The 17,340-nt window shown below is 41.3% G+C and overlaps 1 protein-coding gene across 7 annotated transcripts in view; it reads right to left on the bottom strand.

Annotated features, from left to right (window-relative positions):
* Positions 1-34: 34 nt before the first annotated feature.
* Positions 35-17,340, bottom strand: part of agbl5 (AGBL carboxypeptidase 5) — a 19,883-nt gene continuing 2,577 nt past the window's right edge. For 4 of the 7 annotated variants that reach the window (XM_083528368.1, XM_083528369.1, XM_083528371.1 and 1 more), the window contains 12 exons: positions 15,096-15,273; positions 13,161-13,339; positions 12,519-13,017; positions 11,853-12,022; positions 11,477-11,612; positions 11,198-11,388; positions 10,406-10,602; positions 8,620-8,820; positions 3,460-3,593; positions 3,334-3,374; positions 2,565-3,071; positions 35-1,010 (listed from right to left, as the gene is read on the bottom strand). In XM_083528368.1, the coding sequence (XP_083384494.1) occupies positions 2,828-3,071; positions 3,334-3,374; positions 3,460-3,593; positions 8,620-8,820; positions 10,406-10,602; positions 11,198-11,388; positions 11,477-11,612; positions 11,853-12,022; positions 12,519-13,017; positions 13,161-13,339; positions 15,096-15,273 (2,170 nt within the window). In that variant the 3' untranslated portion in view covers positions 35-1,010; positions 2,565-2,827. Of the gene's footprint in view, positions 1,011-2,564; positions 3,072-3,333; positions 3,375-3,459; positions 3,594-5,951; positions 8,821-9,598; positions 10,143-10,388; positions 10,603-11,197; positions 11,389-11,476; positions 11,613-11,852; positions 12,023-12,518; positions 13,018-13,160; positions 13,340-15,095; positions 15,274-17,340 lie in introns of those variants that run through there. The other 3 variants (XM_083528372.1, XM_083528373.1, XM_083528374.1) reach the window with 3 other exon arrangements.

Raw genomic sequence — 17,340 nt, 5'->3', positions numbered from 1 at the left:
ATAGTTTCAAGACTCACTCAGATTACAAGATTTATTTATTTATCTACGTTTACACACAATCATCTTTCAAACACTTCTGGAAGTTTCCTTTCGAAGGCGTTTCAAACGCCTTCTGGAAAGGGAGCAGCCTAATATTCAGAAAGAGGTTGAAATCCACAGGCGCCAAAACAAGTTTTGTTTCTGGGGGGAAACTTGCGTGCGAGGGTCAGACCAGCACCAGCTTCTGATGTACACCATACTGACTTATGTTGGTTGGTGCTCCCTGTGACTGTGCCTGCAGCTTTTTCCTGCCATCTGTTGGCCTGTTACAAAACTAGACATTTTATTTCGTAGTGTAGTTCTCTCTGGTGTCACCAAAACAGCTCTGAGTTGTCAAAGCTTGGATTCCAGAAGACCTCCTCTAGCACTGGTAGATTCTTTAAAGTCCTGCAAGTTGTTAGATGGATTGGTCCAGCACAGATGGTCGATCAGATTGCGATCTCAGGAATTTCATCACCTTGAACTATTTGTTGCGTTAAAAGTAGCATCTACACTAGTGCCAGGACTCCTGGCAGAAAATCTCCCAGAGCATATGCTTTCACTGGCTCATCTTTTTCATATTAGCCCATCCAGGTGACAGCTGTACCCTATGTAAGCCATGCCCACAGACATCCCCACTTTGTAAAATACTATTAGGTTTTTTCCACTACAAGAGAGTCCTTACAATCAAAACTTTAATTAAAATAGTACCACGTTTATCTGTCAACGTAAACAATCTTATGTCGTTCAGGAGTCGGAATGCGATGTGGAAAATGTTTGTGAAGCCGTCATCTCAACATCATCTCAATATTAGTTACTGAGACTATATAATAAAGTTGTGGGTTTTTTCACCATAGACCTGCTTTATTGATGCAGTGCCTGTAAACGAGGGAATAAACTGGATATTTCGAGAAGCAGTTCAGCTCTGTGCTCTAGGATGCGCTGCTCTTTGCCGGCTAATGCTCAGATTGTGCTGTTTCTGTGGCGTTGTCCTGTAAAAACAAGGCTGTGGTTTTTATTCATATAAAAGGACAGCGCATTTAGAGAATAATTCAATATATATATTTTTTTATTTGCAGCTGTTGGCTACAATGCTTTACAAATCAGCATTTCTGCATGAAATGTAAGGTTTCGATACGATTCAATTTAACAGCGCTTTTTAAAGGACACTGTCCCAAAGCAGCTTCATTATTAGAAATGATCAATTTGGCCCTATAGGTTTATCCCTAATGAGCAAATCAGTGGCAAAAATTCCAACAAAAAACCCTCTGATTTGGTACGAGGAAGAAATCCTGAGAGGAACCAGACTCGAACGGGAACCTGTCTTCATCCTCAACACCAAATGTCTGTTTATTATAGTTTTACAGTTCAAATCATGTCCAGTACACAGTCTTGCCAATGTTGGACTGCCATCAAAGTGAAGAAACATGTCCTGAGAAATGCTAGCATAAAGGTGCTGCATTGTACTGTTTTGAACTTAGCGTCTCCTTATAGAAAATTGTACATAAAGTAAATCAAAGTCTATCCAATACACTCACGAACCCTGGTGCTACATAAAACAACATAGAGTTACATAACAGAAAACAGAGCTAAGGATTAAAGTAAGCGTCTTCACCATCTAAAGTGCAGCACGGTGCAAACAGTGCAGACAGATACACAAGACACAGAATAGTGCGGACATTGAAACCCACTGTATGTGTTCACTATGTCCACTATGTCTTCAATGAATTCAGAACAATTTCATTTGACGTGCCTTAAAAATCTGCTCGAAATGACACCAGAGACCCCAAAAGATCAGTCAACCAATATTAGAATGAGTTTGGGATATTTTTAAGTACTTCTTCTTCTGCAAAATTCGAATTTGAAGTCACATTTCTAAAAGTTAATTAGATGCAACCTCTGCTAGTTTGCTAATCGTTTATGCTAGTTTGTTTTCCGGATTTTTAACTGACTGGTAAAGACAGTGGCTTGAAATCTCGAATGAAATGACCAGATTCCAGAACAGACCTCCATTTTAGTTAGTTCAGATTTTGTGCTATAATCTTAAAAAGCAGGAACTACGAGGGGCGTTCGAGTCAAACCGGGACTTTTAATGCTACAGATATAAACATGGGTGCTAGCATGGCAGTACTGAATGCAGTAGTAAGTGGCTATAGTGTCCTATTACTGATAGGTGGCATGGTATACATGTTACTGGGCCGGTCCAGAGACCGTTAATCCAGATGGCAGGCATCATTGTTAGTGTGTGCATGGAACAGCATGTGGTGATGAAGTTGCGTAAAACCTGCGAATATCTACAGAAGACTTTAAGCACAGTACAGCGACGAGACGCTGCTCAGCAGCAGTAAAACATTTGAATGGTGTGAAGGTTTCATAGATGGTGGTACGTCCGCCAGGACATTCGGTATCACCCGGATGAGGATTTTGAGTTCGGTTCCTATCAAGGTTTCTTCTCAGGGAGCTTTTCCTTACCATTGTTGCCACTGACTGGCTGCTTTGAGACTGTTAAAATGCGCTATGTGTGTGTGTCTGTGTGTGTGTGTTACCTGTTTAGTTGTGGCATTGTTCATATCTCCACCACACAGCTTTGGGAAGAGTTGCTCGGCAGAGCTTTTGTCACCAAGTGCATTGCAGCGTGATCTGTCCGTAACACAAACACACCACATAATAAATTCTTCAAATCCGCAAATTAATAGAAAGACGAATTCCGTGCTTACAGCTAATCATATGAATAAATACACAATGCCAACCAGAATTCTTTTCTAAATAATTGAATGCTGTCATTAAAAGGAAATTGAAGAAAAACGACCTACGTTAGAGCATCATTGATGCAGACGAACTCCTGAGTGAAAAGGGTTTCATGAGGCACATCTGCATCAATGATGTGGAGATAATGTAGTACAGACCTAGTTAGGTGCTTTCTGAGACAGGGTTTGACAAAGTTCCACACTCTCGTATTCGGACTTTCGAAGCGATCTGTCTGAGGTAGACGAGGAAAAGACGACTCTGTTTTACGAGCCGCGATTCGTCTACGTCGGAAATGCAACTCGCATCTAAAACCATGTGGACCAAAAGAAATCACAGAGTAAGCAATTACATTTATGATTATCCAGAGCATTTATTTCATTCATACCAGCTATTATAGGGGTTAAGGGCTTTGCTCAGGGGCCCAGGAGTGTTAGCTTGGTGTGGCTAAGATTTGAACTCACGACCCCCAGATTCAAAGTCTAATGCCTTAAACCACTAAGCTACCATTTGCCGTTATTTGACTGAAAAGGGCACAGAAATAGATTCGATCTGATAAACCTTTATTACCTTCTGATCTCAACGGATAAGCCACCGTCCATGGGGTGCTCCTTCGGGGAAATCGGAAATGAGAGCGCAATGAATAATTGACATTTTCTAGACGTGTGCAAGTAAACGCAGTCTTTAGTGCTCTACCTGAGATGACCTCTTCCTCTGAAGAAATGGAAAGGACTGAGTGGAGCCTGAACTGCTGTCTGTGAAGCTCTTCTTAGTCAGTGAAGGAGGATCTTTGCTCTGTAATGCTGGATGAGAATGAGGATCTTGGTTTCCTAAATAGTCACAGGCAACAGAAAAGGAGCATGGAGTAAAAAAAAAATAATTGAGATGAATCACATCGAACACTGAAACTGAACAGTGATATGTGGTTTCATTGTTAAAAAAACAAACAAAAAATTATTAATGTAGATGAAGTCCTACAGATATTATTCACATCATTAGAATGATGGCAAAACAGTGATTTTGACCGTTGCATGGCTGCTGGTCTGAGTTCTGGCTTGATTTACTAGAGTTTTCCAAAAATGGTGCACATAACAAAAAACATGCAGGCCTGCAGGCTGAAATCGCATGATTCAGAGAAGAAAATAGCCGGACTGGAGGTGACTTAAAGGTAAACTTAGACCATGTCTGATCTAATACTTAAAAGAGCCGGAAAGTAAATAAATGACAGGTCGGAAATTATGAAGTTTTGCAAATTGCACAGTACATGGATGTACTTCGACGTTTTCAGACGTTTCAGTGTGGATGAGCAACTTTTTTGGAAAAAAAAAAAAGAAAGTGTGAACATGGAGCGTTTTGTAGACGAAAACCCGTCTGGTTGAAGAGCAGAAAGTCCATGTCAGATTCATCTTCTGTCAACCAAAAATAGGAATCGGAGACTGCAGAGGGGAAACGATCGGAATTAAAATTGGACAGCTAAAGATTTGACAAAAAAATAATAATAAATGTATCCTGGTCTGAGGAATCTCAGCTTCAACTGCAACAAGTAGATAATAGGGTTAGAATTTAGCATGAATCCATGGAGATAACCTACATTGGATTTACGTTACAAGTGGATTTACATTTACGGCATTTGCCGGACACCCTTATCCAGAGCGACTTACAACAGACCAGTTAAGGAGGCAGGAGTGGTATCTTGATGGTGCTGGGATTTGAACTCATGACCTTCCAAGCCATAACCCAATACCATAACCACTGGGCGACCATCTCCCTTTGAACTTTTTAGATTAATGGTGTAAGGGATATTTTCATGTCTCATATTAAGCCTCAATATAAATCTACATGAGTTTACTTTCATTAATTTTTTTTTTGTCTTTTCACAATTCCTCTAATTCCAGCATAAAAATGAATCTATTTAAACCACGAAGATAGCAGTGAGTTAAGCATACGTCAGTGACTTTCTTGGATCTGATCTATCTGGATTTGACTGGACCAGACCAGACCGTTCCAGAATGTTTTAAACATCTTCACAATCCTCCCAATATTACTTGTGGTTGTAGACGATACTTTACGTTAGCAATAGGACACTATAAAACAATAAAAGCAGCAGAAAACTTCAAATAAGATCTCGATAGGAAGAAATCTAGCAAGGATATGAGCTCACTTTATGAACATTGATAGCATCATTACTAGCATGTAAGAATAAGCAACACAGTTTGAGGCATCAACTTAACACAATGGGACTTAATCATTAGTCTGCTTTTTAAAGTTTTAGGGTATGGAGATATAGTTAGCCAGTGTTGTGTAATTAGCAATGACCAATTGAGGTAAAACATGGTGCTAACTATGCTAATGCTGTACAAATACCTTGCTATGAGGTAAATAATGAGGATGGAACGAACTGTCTGTCTGTCTGTCTGTCTGTCTATCTATCTATCTATCTATCTATCTATGGTAATGTGAGCTAATGATGTGAGACACATTGACATTTATACGTGCAAGTGTAAAGACTAAATACGAAGCACTGGATACTCCAAATACTTTGTAGTGCCTCTTGTAAAACCTGCCAAATGTGATCCAGTTCATCCCAGAGCACTTCAGTAGGATTTAGGTGCGATGACTGGGCATTCTGGGACAGATAACTTTCCAGATGACTGTCTGCTCTCTAAATAACGCTTACAGAACTCTTGCGTACGCTTCAGCTCCAAAGAGCCGCAGTCCAGATGGGATTTCATGGTGTATACTGAAGTATAGAATGGTAGCCATGTTGGTTTATTCCTTTCACCCTTAACAATCTTTTCTTTTCCAAAACAACCCCAAGCCATTGAGCTTGCACCTCCATGTTTAGCTGTGGGGGTGAGGCAGTCTGCTAACATCTTCTCTCCTGGTCTCCATCTTACACAAGTTCTTCTTTTTTGAGTCAAAATTTTCACGACTCATCCCGTCTACAGAACTGTCTCGTTCTCACCAATACTAGTTTCTTGCATGGAAAATAAAGTAACATGTATGTGTCTAAAAAAAAAAACAACAAAAAAAATGTACAGACTATGAAAGATGAGAACGTTTAAAGCAAGGGCTGCTTGGAATCTAGACGTATCAAATAATATGTTAATGAACGAGATACGAAATGAAAACCTGCTTCTTTGAAAGTAGTAAAAGTGCAGGAACAAAGAAAGGTCATAAGTCTGGGATTTAATTCGACCAGCGGTCACGTTTATTCACGCGTGAAAAATAACGACCACCAGCTCTTCCAACAGTCCGAATAGTGTGCGTTATATATACGGTACAGTATCATAAATAAGATCAAGAAAAAGTGTATACATTATACAGTATATGGTGTACACTTCCATCCACAATGATCGAGAAGCACATTTAGTGGTATCGTTAAGAGTCAAAGACAGAACATGATTCGGAAATTTGCTTTCGAAAACACCATCAACGAGATGATCGTTGACATTTACACTTTTAAGAGAAAAAAAAGAAGAAAAAAAAAAGAATCTAGGAGGCTAAATTGTTCGGGTTGCTCCTATGGGAGGGATCGCTTTAAGGATCTAAGCAGAGTTGTGAGGAAGCCAGAACCATCGGTTGATCTATTAACCCCCCCTTCTTTTTTATTTTTTATTTTTTATTTTTTTATTTATTATTATTTTTTTTTAAAGAGTGTAGATACTCATTCACAAGAAAGCTACATCCCACAATGAAACTGTATTAGGGTTATAGATATAAATCATGGAAGTCTTCGGATGGAAGATGGGAATAAAAGACGGCACGGTTTTACTGATGGTCACGAAGCGACATCGGGGCAGAGCCTAACGAAGCACAGCTTTACAAAAACAAGGTCGGTTGCACAGCTATTCTATCTGGACTTTGTGTTTTAGTCACATACGAATCCATCACAGTGGTTCAGACCAAAACTATAGAAAATAACGTACAAAAGCAGGAAATTAAAGTGGGACAGTGCTGATGTAGGGGTCCGGACGTTGAATAAAGTGCCTGGGTATTCGATGACGCTGCGTTCGATCGTGGCCTTTAAATAAAGAGGGAAAACAAAGACGAACCAAAAAAAAGGAAACTCGGGACGGTTTCCTCGGCAAGTGGCGTATGAGTTCTATTATATACACACAAGTATTAGCTTTAGATCGAGCAAACATTTTGTAGTTAAATCAAAAAAATTCCTTCGTTTTGTAGCTTCGAATGCACGCAGGCTGAAGATGGTGATATTTTTTCGAAATGGCAAAAAAAAAAAAAAAAATCTTTTTAAAACAAATAAAACTGTTCTCTGGAACTACATACACAGCAATAAACTAAGTTTCCAGAAACATCTATAAAAAAAAAAAAAAAAAAAAGAAAAAAAAAAACCACAACAAAAACAACAAAGCATTAGAACTGGCCTAGGTTAAACATTTCCAGAATAAAATGGACAAACATCGGCAAGATGAGCAATAGTGAATAGAAATGTGTGTATAAATGGTTGACATTATTAATACACGATTAAATAAAAAAAAAAAGAAAAAAGAAAAAGAAAAGTTAGAAAATGCCTGAACAGACCACCATAAGGACAAAACCACCATCACGTACATATTTCCCATATCTCAAGGTTCGAAATGGTTCTACCAGGACGCTGCTTTCCGACTTTCCCCCGGAGGTTGTACTGACCAGTGCTCGAATTCAGTCAAATCTTATGGGGGTCCCCAGTTGTTGTGTAAATCATATATTTATGACTAAAATAATGGGGAAACCCAAGTCTATTTTTTACTTGTGATTGGGGGTCCCTAATGTGCCCTCCCCCAATTCGAGCACTGCTACTGACTCATGAAGTGTGTAAAAAAACAACAACTCGGCGATTAGACAATATGAATCTCAAGCCTGAGGAACTCGTACATTTACTGCTACCTGCGATCGTTACCGCACAAAAATCCCTCACGGCAAATAATCCTCGTTTTAGTCCTAGTACCCATTTGGACATTATGCTACAGTATTATTTTTTTTTTTTAATTATAATAATTCCGAAAACAACATCCAAACACCATGAGGGATGGGAAGTGGTGGGCTAGTCTGGCATTTTCTATATATATTCGAAAATAATTGTGAAGAAAATAAAAAATATATATATTTAAAAAAACAAAAAAACAAACACAGTCAGTCAAATTCAGATCGATGACAAGAGATGAAAAGTGCAAGAATGCGTACTGCAGAAAGGATTTATCACTGCACGGGAAACTGTCTGAAAAGAGAGCAATATGCGCGCGCACACGCACAAACTCACACACACTCATACACACACACACACACACACACACACACACACACACTCATACACACTCATACACACACGACTCAAATACAGTTACTATGCACCATTTTTTGTTCCCTATTACATTCAGTCATTGGCATGGAGTATAGTGTTATGTGATCAAAGTGCAATGCTAAAAATAAAAAAATAAAAAAATAAAAACAAAGCCTATTTGCATAAAAAAAAAAAAAAAAAAAAAGGCGTTCTATGCCATGTTTTGCCCCTTCGGTCAATATGGAACCATTACAATAGCTCGGGGTCTTCTATTTAAACGTAGGCACCACATCAAAGACTCATTTTTTTTTTTTGCACATTCACCCACCCAGTGTACAATCACACACACACACACACACACACACACACACACACACACACACACACACACACACACACACACACACACACACACACACACACACACACACACACACACACACACACACACACACACACACACACTCCAGCCAGTTATTCTTGCTGCGCTGGCTGTGCTTTCTGAGAGTCTCTGAGGCAGGTGTGATGCAGAGGGCTCAGCTTGGTGAGCAGGCCGGTGTGGGAGTACAGACCTGCCATACCCATGGAGCAGGAAGCCGCCCCCGCCCCCGCCCCCAAGGAGGACGAGGAGGGAGAAGAGGATGAGGAGGATGAGGAGGATGATGAAGGGGAAAGTGGGGGACATGCTGGGATGGCTTGGCTGTTGCTGGGACAGTGGGCTGAGATGCGGTGACCGAGGTGGTGCGGGCGTTTCTTCTCTTGAGCTTTCGTCTCTAAAGGGGAGAGAAATACAAGAGCGAGACGAACACACTTTATGACGCTATAAGATATTGTGTGTGAGTCTGGAGAACCACCACTACCCTGCACTTTCCATCCTCTGATCACCCAATTCAACTATATACACTACATACGTTTGTGGACACTTGACCATGTGTTTTCTGAGCATCCCATTTCACATGAAATTTTTGCTTTTTAAACGTTTGCTCTTATAATAACCGCCACTCTTCTGGGAAGAGGTTCCACTAGAGATTTGTGGAGATCGATCGATCGATCGATTGTCTGTCTATAATGTCTGTCTGTCTATAATAAAGTTCTTTCTTTCTTTTTCCACCTCTGTCTGTCTGTCTATCTACAATAAAGCTCTTTTTTTTCTTTTTCTTTCTTTCTTTTCCTGTGTCTGTCTGTCTGTCTGTCTGTCTGTCTGTCTGTCTATAATAAAGTTCTTCCTTTTTCCACCTGTCTGTCTGTCTGCCTGTCTGCCTGCCTGTCTGCCTGTCTGTTTGCCTGTCTATCTATCTATCTATCTATCTATCTATCTATCTATCTATCTATCTATCTATCTATCTATCTATCTATCTATCTATCTATCTATCTATCTATCTATCTATCTATCTATCATTTCTTTTTCCACCTCTCTCTGTCTGTCTGTCCATCTATAATAGTTTTTCTTTCTTTTTCCACCTCTGTCTGTCTGTCTATAATAAAATAATCTTCCATCCATCCATCCATCCATCCATCCATCCATCCATCCATCCATCCTTCCTTCCTTCCTTCCTTCCTTCCTTCCTTCCTTTCTTCCATCCATCCATCCATCCATCCATCCATCCATCCATCCATCCATCCATCCATCCATCCATCCTTCGGAAGAGGACTGGAGTCAGGGCTGTTTAACAGTGTTTTCAGCTCTATAGCAGGAGATCTTTCACTCCGAACCCATGGAAAAGCTGATCTTCAGGATCTGGCTTTGCGTACAGGGACATTGTCATGCTGGAACAGGTTTGGGGTCTCCTAGTTTCCTCAAGTGAATGGAAAATTTCATGCTAGCACATCCAAAGATCCGATACAAATGTGTGCCCTTAAGTTTGTGGTGACACTTTGGGGGAAAAAAACACATATGACTGGAGAAATGATGTGTCCCTACAGGTTTGTTCATATAGAGAACTTCTTATCTGAGGAGTTAATTCAAGTAACCGGTCAAACATTGTGGTTCGAAGCTATGAGCTTTGAACGGGTATCAGTGGCTTTGGCAAATTCTGATCTATACAAGTGCTTTGCAGAATTATTTAGCCATACTCTGTCATATAGCATAGGTCCCCTGGTGGTCTAGTGGTTAGGATGCGGCGCTCTCACCGCTGCGACCCGGGTTCGTTCCCCGGTCAGGGAACCAACCCCAGCCACTCTCAGTGCTGGTCCCAAGCCCGGATAAATTGGGGAGGGTTGCGTCAGGAAGGGCATCCAGCGTAAAAACATGTGCCAAATCAAACATGCGGAGGATCTGCTGTGGCGACCCCTAATGGGAGAAGCCGAAAGAAAGTTTTACTCTGTCATATAGCATGTTGACTGAAGGAGATCTCTCACCTCTAATTGGCCCCAGGCTTTTGTGGGTGGGCCTGTGGGAGCCGGGGGCGTTTCCGGCGTTGCTCCATCCAAATGTAAAGCTTGGGGAACTCTTTAGCTGGGGAGGCGTCTGCTTGTTCCCAGCGTTGCTGCCGTTCCGGGTGCTGTGGCTACGACTCTGGTTTAGGGAGTTCTCCGAAAACGAGCTGCTCAAACCTCTGAATTTGGTATTGGCAAAAAAAAAAAAGAGGTACAAAATATTTTTTAGATACAGCATATATATTTTTACTCATATCATATTTGTATTTGATAATAAAGGTTGGCTTTTAAAACAAAATTTCACTTGGTTATTAATAGAGGTCAAAGCACGGATAGTTGATTTGCTGGAACTATCGGCAAAAAATCCCAAACCGATAGTTTTTCCGGTTCGCTGTTATTACGAGAGTGGCCTCTAGTGGTGAATCACTGACGGCGCATGCTGTTTAATTTTACAGACTAGAGCGCTATATTATTTATAACTTAATAATTCTAGCATTATATTTCTGAATGGATATATTCATGTTTATTTCATATTTGCATAAGTAAATAAAAGTTTTGATTTCAATAGCAATGAATATGGAAAAAAAAACGTCATTATGTATTACGTAATAAAGTAATTACGCTCTTTAAATAGGCGATATAAATAATAAACTAATCTACAATAATGCTGGCAGTCATTCCGGGCCATGTGATTTTCTGTTACAGTAAATAAAAGAAAGAAAAAATTTTGTGGCCCTCACAGAAAAACCCCCCAAAAAACTGGGGACCCCTTACGGGCATTTCGGAGGACTCGGCGCCTTGTTTCCATTCTTGCGGCCGTTGGAGGCCAAGCCCTTGTTGTTGCGCACGTGTTTGAGCAGCGACGCTCGCAGGTTCACCAGGCTGCTGTGCTCGGACAGGACAAGCCGTGGCCAGGGGTTGCATTCAGCCATGTCCAGCGCTGCTATAGCGACCGCACGGCCAACCTGCAAGAAATGGACGTTTGAGGAACCTGGCTCTGGGATGACGCTCACAGAAACATAGAACATAAAAATTAGGAACGGTTTGTTTTACCTGCTCGAATATTTCAGGTGTGTATTTGGGAGGGAAGGTAGAAGGTGGAGGAGGGGTGGCTCGGCCGTTGTCGTGGCAGGCAGGGGGAATGGTGTTGACCGAGCGGCCTGTGTTGTAATTACACTCCAATGTGTAACTGCATAGACAATAATACAGATATTTCATTAATCCCATTGAAAGATTTTAGGGTTATTGTTCCATCACACTGCAACAATACAAACCAGGAGATAAATAACTACAATTTCTAATTATTTTTGACATATTTACACTCCCAAACTGATCGATCTCCTTGATCCTGTGAGGAAACGTGTGCTGATGGTGGTCTCTTCCAGGATGACTCTTTTTGTGCCAGGTTTTCCTGACGTCACTGCCTTACCTGTGAACTAATCCGATGGCTTTGTGCATGGCCACTCGGCCGCTTCCCTCTTTGGTCTGACCGTCGCGCTTGTCCCGGGCGTACATGTTCTTCTCCGAGAAATTACAGCCAGGGAAGTCGAAATGGGCGCAGTTCAACGAGATCAGCTTCGGATACATCAGGTTCTCCACCTGCGATGAGATCAGATCAAGAACATTCCCCCGATTACGATGCAGTACGATCCGATTTTGATTTTTTCAAATCGAATCAATGTAATACGATGTAAAAAAACAAACAAAAAAAAAAAACAGATAGTAAATCATCAAGTGCTTTCTAACTTCTAACAAACCCTCCCACAAAAAAACAGGCCTTTAGTAGTGTAAAAAAACACAAACCCCCCAAAAAAATGAAATAAAACCAGATGCAGCTCTACCTCTGCCATGTCAATCTAATATTTTATAGGACTCTAAGGACACGGTCACAGCATGGAGAACTTGATCGACGTTGAAAACGGTCCTTTTCTAAATATATCGCATTTACTGAGAATGAAATAGGAACAAATTGCTTTTTAATTATGCAAATACGCCAAAAACCGATGCGTCGCGATACAAATGATGACGTCTATCCGATCTATCCTGAATCTTACCATCCCTAGCATATGTATGTACAGTACATGTACGTGTGTACCTGCTGATTTTCATCAGGTAGGTTGTTCCCGTACATAAAGCATCCCCTTTTGGAGGCGTGGCCATGAAGATCTATGTAATAGGCCACTCCGCTTTCCTGGGGTGAAATCTGCTCAGTCTGGACGAGGTTAGAGACGCAGGCTTCGCTCCGACTCGCCGTGGATTCGTTCTCGTCGCCTTGCCCGAGCTTGAGCTTCACTCTGCTTTTACCCTCCCAGCTCTCGTCCATCTGCATGGGAATCTGAGAGAGGTCGAGGGTCGGGCCCTCAAGTCGCTCCACCTCGTTGCGGCAGTTGAGGTAGTGTTCGAGCTCATGGGGTGCGCTTAGGGTGGTGGTGTTGGACTGGTTGGAGAGTTTTAATGCTGATGGAGAGCCGGTTTTGAGCCGGTTGTGCCGATGATGGTAGAGAAGAAGGGATTTGGCACCATAGATGGAGGGGTGCAGCTCAGCACTCGGGTTCATGTACTGCCGGTTAAGATTCACGCCGCGGGAGTCCGTCCTTAAAAGATAGACACGGCAATGTGTTACTATTTAATACATTTACACCTTCATTTGATTATATGCATTGATTTTTTAGAGCAAAGTAGTTATAAATACGCATGTCGGGGAGAACAAAAAGCTTCTCTCTTTGGAGCTACCGACCTATAGTGTCCTCGGACAACCCCGTCGGGATTGAGCATGGGGATGAGCTTGAAGACAAACATCCGGCAGAGCATCTGCGCCCGCGGGTCCTCCTGGTTTAGGATGAAGTTCAGGAAGCCGTTGAACACAAAGCTGGACGGCGTCTCCCCGGGGTGCACCCTGCTGCTGATGAAAAACACCTGCACACAGATATAGGCACGATCGCGATTCCTCATTTTATAGTGCGAGCGACCGCTGTAGTTATGAGTGTTCGACAACAGGGGGCAGAGTGTGGGCAGCACATTGTGTGGCACGTTGAGTATGTGCCGAATTCTTTTTTTTTTTTTTGCTTTCAGGCCCACTCTAAGACTGCTTCAAATATATGTGCTTTTAAATATAGAGTTACATTCATTAAAAAGACTTTAACATTATGAAAACAGTGAGAATAAGGCGACATCTACCCGCTCCGCGTCCACGCGCTCGATTGTTTCCCCAAAAGTTGCTCGTCTGCGGGCCGAAACGTCTGGAAACGCTCGTGTCCCTGTACTGCCCATCGACATTTCCTTACTTATTTTAAAAGGGTGCGGCAAAAAAAAGCATCTTTTAGTTTTAAACAGTTTTAGTCTGTTCCAGGGGACAGCAAACACTGGGGGTTTCTTAATCAGTGGTGGGTTGTCAGGGCCAGCAGAGAAGGCTTTGCTGGCCCTGACAACCCACCACTGATTAAGAAACCCCCAGTGTTTTTAAGAAACCCCTTTTTTCTTTATCAGTGGTGGGTTGTCCGGGCTAGCAAAGCCTTCTCTGATGGCCTAAACACTATCAGAAGCACTGACCTACATTTACAACCTTAATTCTAATATTTGTTCCATAAAATTGTATTTATTTATTCCCAACACTTTATTCTCTTTATTTCGTAGCGTTTCTCTCGGCTGCACTGCTTCCAGTACATGTACTTGGATGTTAGATCTTTTGTCCAATCACATTTCAGCCTCTATGTGCTGCCATGTTAATCTAATCTGCCCAGAGCCTTCACAATCAGTACTGCTGGCCCTTTTACCATAGAGAATATTATCGATGAGTCAGATTTCATATTCTCCTCACAGGGCAGCTCGCTGGCCCAGAATAGCGTCAACATTTTTCTGTCCTCTGATTGGTTGGTCAGAGGGAAACTGTTACAGCCAAGTTCGACAGGCAAGTCACGTGTGTAGCTGCACACATTAATACATCTAAGTTAGACTTCTTTTTATGCCAGCGGAGGAAGAGAAATTGATTTGTCTCGGACATAAATAAAAAATTCATTCTGAAGAAAAGCTAGACATGGTGAGGAGGTCGGCAAACCCCGAAGCTAGCTAGCGTGTCTCAGCCCGGGAAAGGGTTTGTTCACCACTTCCAGACCAGTGAATACGAGCGGTACCACTGGATTACAGCCTCCGAGGGGCGGCGCAAATTACAAGTCTGCATCTCTGGTGAGTAGGTTGTATTTTTTTTTTTACATTTTTTATGTTTTTGTCATGTTATTAGACAAATATTGATTTTGAACTGCTCCAGATGTTGTAGGTGCACAGTTGTGGTTGTAGTGTAGAGGTTTGGAGTCTTAACTGGGTTTCTTACTTTAGTAAAATGGTTTTCACCTCCATATGTGAAATGTCTCTCTCTCTGTAATGCCACGTGATGTTATATTGCGTTTTTGTATTGTATTGATGGTTTCTATCATTGTGACGTAGTAGTGGTGGTATTAGGAGGTGGATTAAGTCCGGTACGTCCCCACTGAAGACCCAGGTACCAAATGCACGGCCTGCCACTGTTCTTAATAAATACACCCCAAGTTCAATTATTGAACGAGTTTTATGTGGGGTTCGTGATATCGCCACCAAGTTATAGGAAAGCAATCGAAAAATGACGTGGAAGTGGAGCACGAAGTCGAACGGAATGCATGAAAAGGAGGAGAACCGATACCCGTTTGCCGGCGAAGCGGTGTGGCCGCGGAGTGCCGTGGTCCGGAAAGAGTTTCTCCAGCCTCGGCTCTCTTTCCTCCAGCATGCCATGGCAGGAAGTCACAGTCAGCAGGTCTACTCTGTGTCCATCCAGGGAGTAACACAGCAGCTCACGGTGATAATAGAGGCCGTCTGTCGGACTGGAGACGGAGACACCGAGAACGAATGGTCTTTTTTTTTTTTGCACGGCCCATAACTCACATTTGCACTACTGTACATTCCACACATATTTATACTGTATATACTGTATCATACATACTTGATTTCAGTAGATTATCTTTTGACATGTATAATCTTTGCACAGTATATTGTATATTACTATATATATATATATCATATATTATTCCCTACTGCACCTTCTGTACATTAATCATCCTCATCCCTGTGTATATGGACCTCATACTCTATTTATCTTACTGTTATTGATTGTAAATAGGCCACTTATGCACTTCTGGTTAGATGATCACTGCATTTCAGTGGCTCTGTACATGTACCTTGCACAATGGCAATAACGTTGAATCGAATCTAATCTAAATCCGAGTCCAGGCCAAGCTTTTTTTTTTTTTCATATTTCCTTTCTATAGGATAATATAGTAATCTCATAAACCAAGTATATGATATTTTTAAATCCTATTTTTTTGCATTTATTTCTGGAAAGGAAAAAAAAAAAGTTCTGCCAAAACGAACAAGAACGCCAGCTTGAGATAAGTGGAAGGTCCAGAAATATAGTCGGTTAACTGATTTTCATAGTGGATATCAAAATACTAACAATCGATAGTTACGACAATAGGCATTAGCGTGTCGCCTTGTTGCCATTGTTCTGCTACAGTAAAACCCTGTTGTACGAGCAAACGGAGATACGAGCGACCGTCCTCGCAAAATTGTACCCTGTTTCACGAGCAAATTTCGAAGGCACGAGCAAACCCACGCTGTCGGTTCCCCGTTTTCGGCAGAGGGTGGCATCAGTCGCTTAGTTGATGACGTATCGCTCGGTCGCTCTCGTTGTTCAGTGCAGCAAAAACGTAACTTTTTATAGTTTTATATTTTTAGTTCACTAGAAATCTTGAAAAATGTCTCCCAAGAAACTCAGTGATGGTGCTGTAAAAACGAAAGTAAATAGAATTACCATGGAAACCGAGGAGGTTACGAGCGTGTTGTGCGTCTCACACTCGCAATCATCCACTACCACATGAGTAAGTGTTCAATTATGTTTACATTACGGTCGTTTGCGGTGTATTTGTTTGTTAAAATAGGATTCAAATACTTTTTAAGTGCAGAAATAAGTGATCGAATGAGATCTCGGAACGAATTAAATCACTTTTACATTCATTCCTATGGGGAAAATCAGTTCGAACGTACGAGCAAATGGACCTACGAGCAATTTTCAGGAACGAATTATGCTCGTACAACGGGGTTTTACTGTATCAGTAAATGTAATGGCGCTGAACAAAGCGCACAAAATAATGAAAAAGTGGTATGTGATGATCAGAGGTGCAAAGTAGCGAATTGCGTTTACTCGCGTTACTGGAATCGAGAGTATTTTTAAATGAAATTGTACTATTAAATTACGGTAATCCCCCGTTTATCCTGCGATAAACGGGGGATTACCGTACTTTAAAAGTAAAATTAGTTTCACACTACACGGACACCAACCCAAAAAATGCTATTTTAATTATACAGTACCGTACTGTTTTAAGATTTTACTTTTTTTTTTTAATGAATAATTATATTTTTATTAATAAATTTCATTATTTTAACATAAAACGCTATCCGAGATTCGAAACGCGGTAAAAGCGGGGCGATCACTGTATTGTATTTACCACATTAGCTTATCCGCTAGCGAGTTGATATTGAAATATGAATAACACAAGGAAGAAAAAATGAAAAGGTTCGAAACTACTGCACCGATTGATTCGAAATGCCGTCGAATTCTTATGAAGCAAACCCCTGGCCGTATTTGAGTGACCATTTTGACTCTCTCTCGTAAAAACTCCACATCGAACCTGCACAAGTGTGCTGAGGTCAGAAGGACTACAACTGCAAAACTGGCAATTCACAATTGCACTGTATTACCAGTGTCGTATGAAAGGAATGAAAAGTTTAAAGCTTTAGAGTAAATCTGCTAATGTTGCATTAGATTGGAGCATTGAAACAATCGCACACTTTAGTTGAGAACGCAGGGTCCAATCAAAGCGTTTCGATTCATC

Source organism: Silurus aristotelis (genome assembly GCF_946808225.1).
Source record: "Silurus aristotelis genome assembly, chromosome: 24".
Classification (NCBI taxonomy): Eukaryota; Metazoa; Chordata; class Actinopteri; order Siluriformes; family Siluridae; genus Silurus; species Silurus aristotelis.
This window is presented reverse-complemented; position numbering and strand designations above follow the sequence as displayed.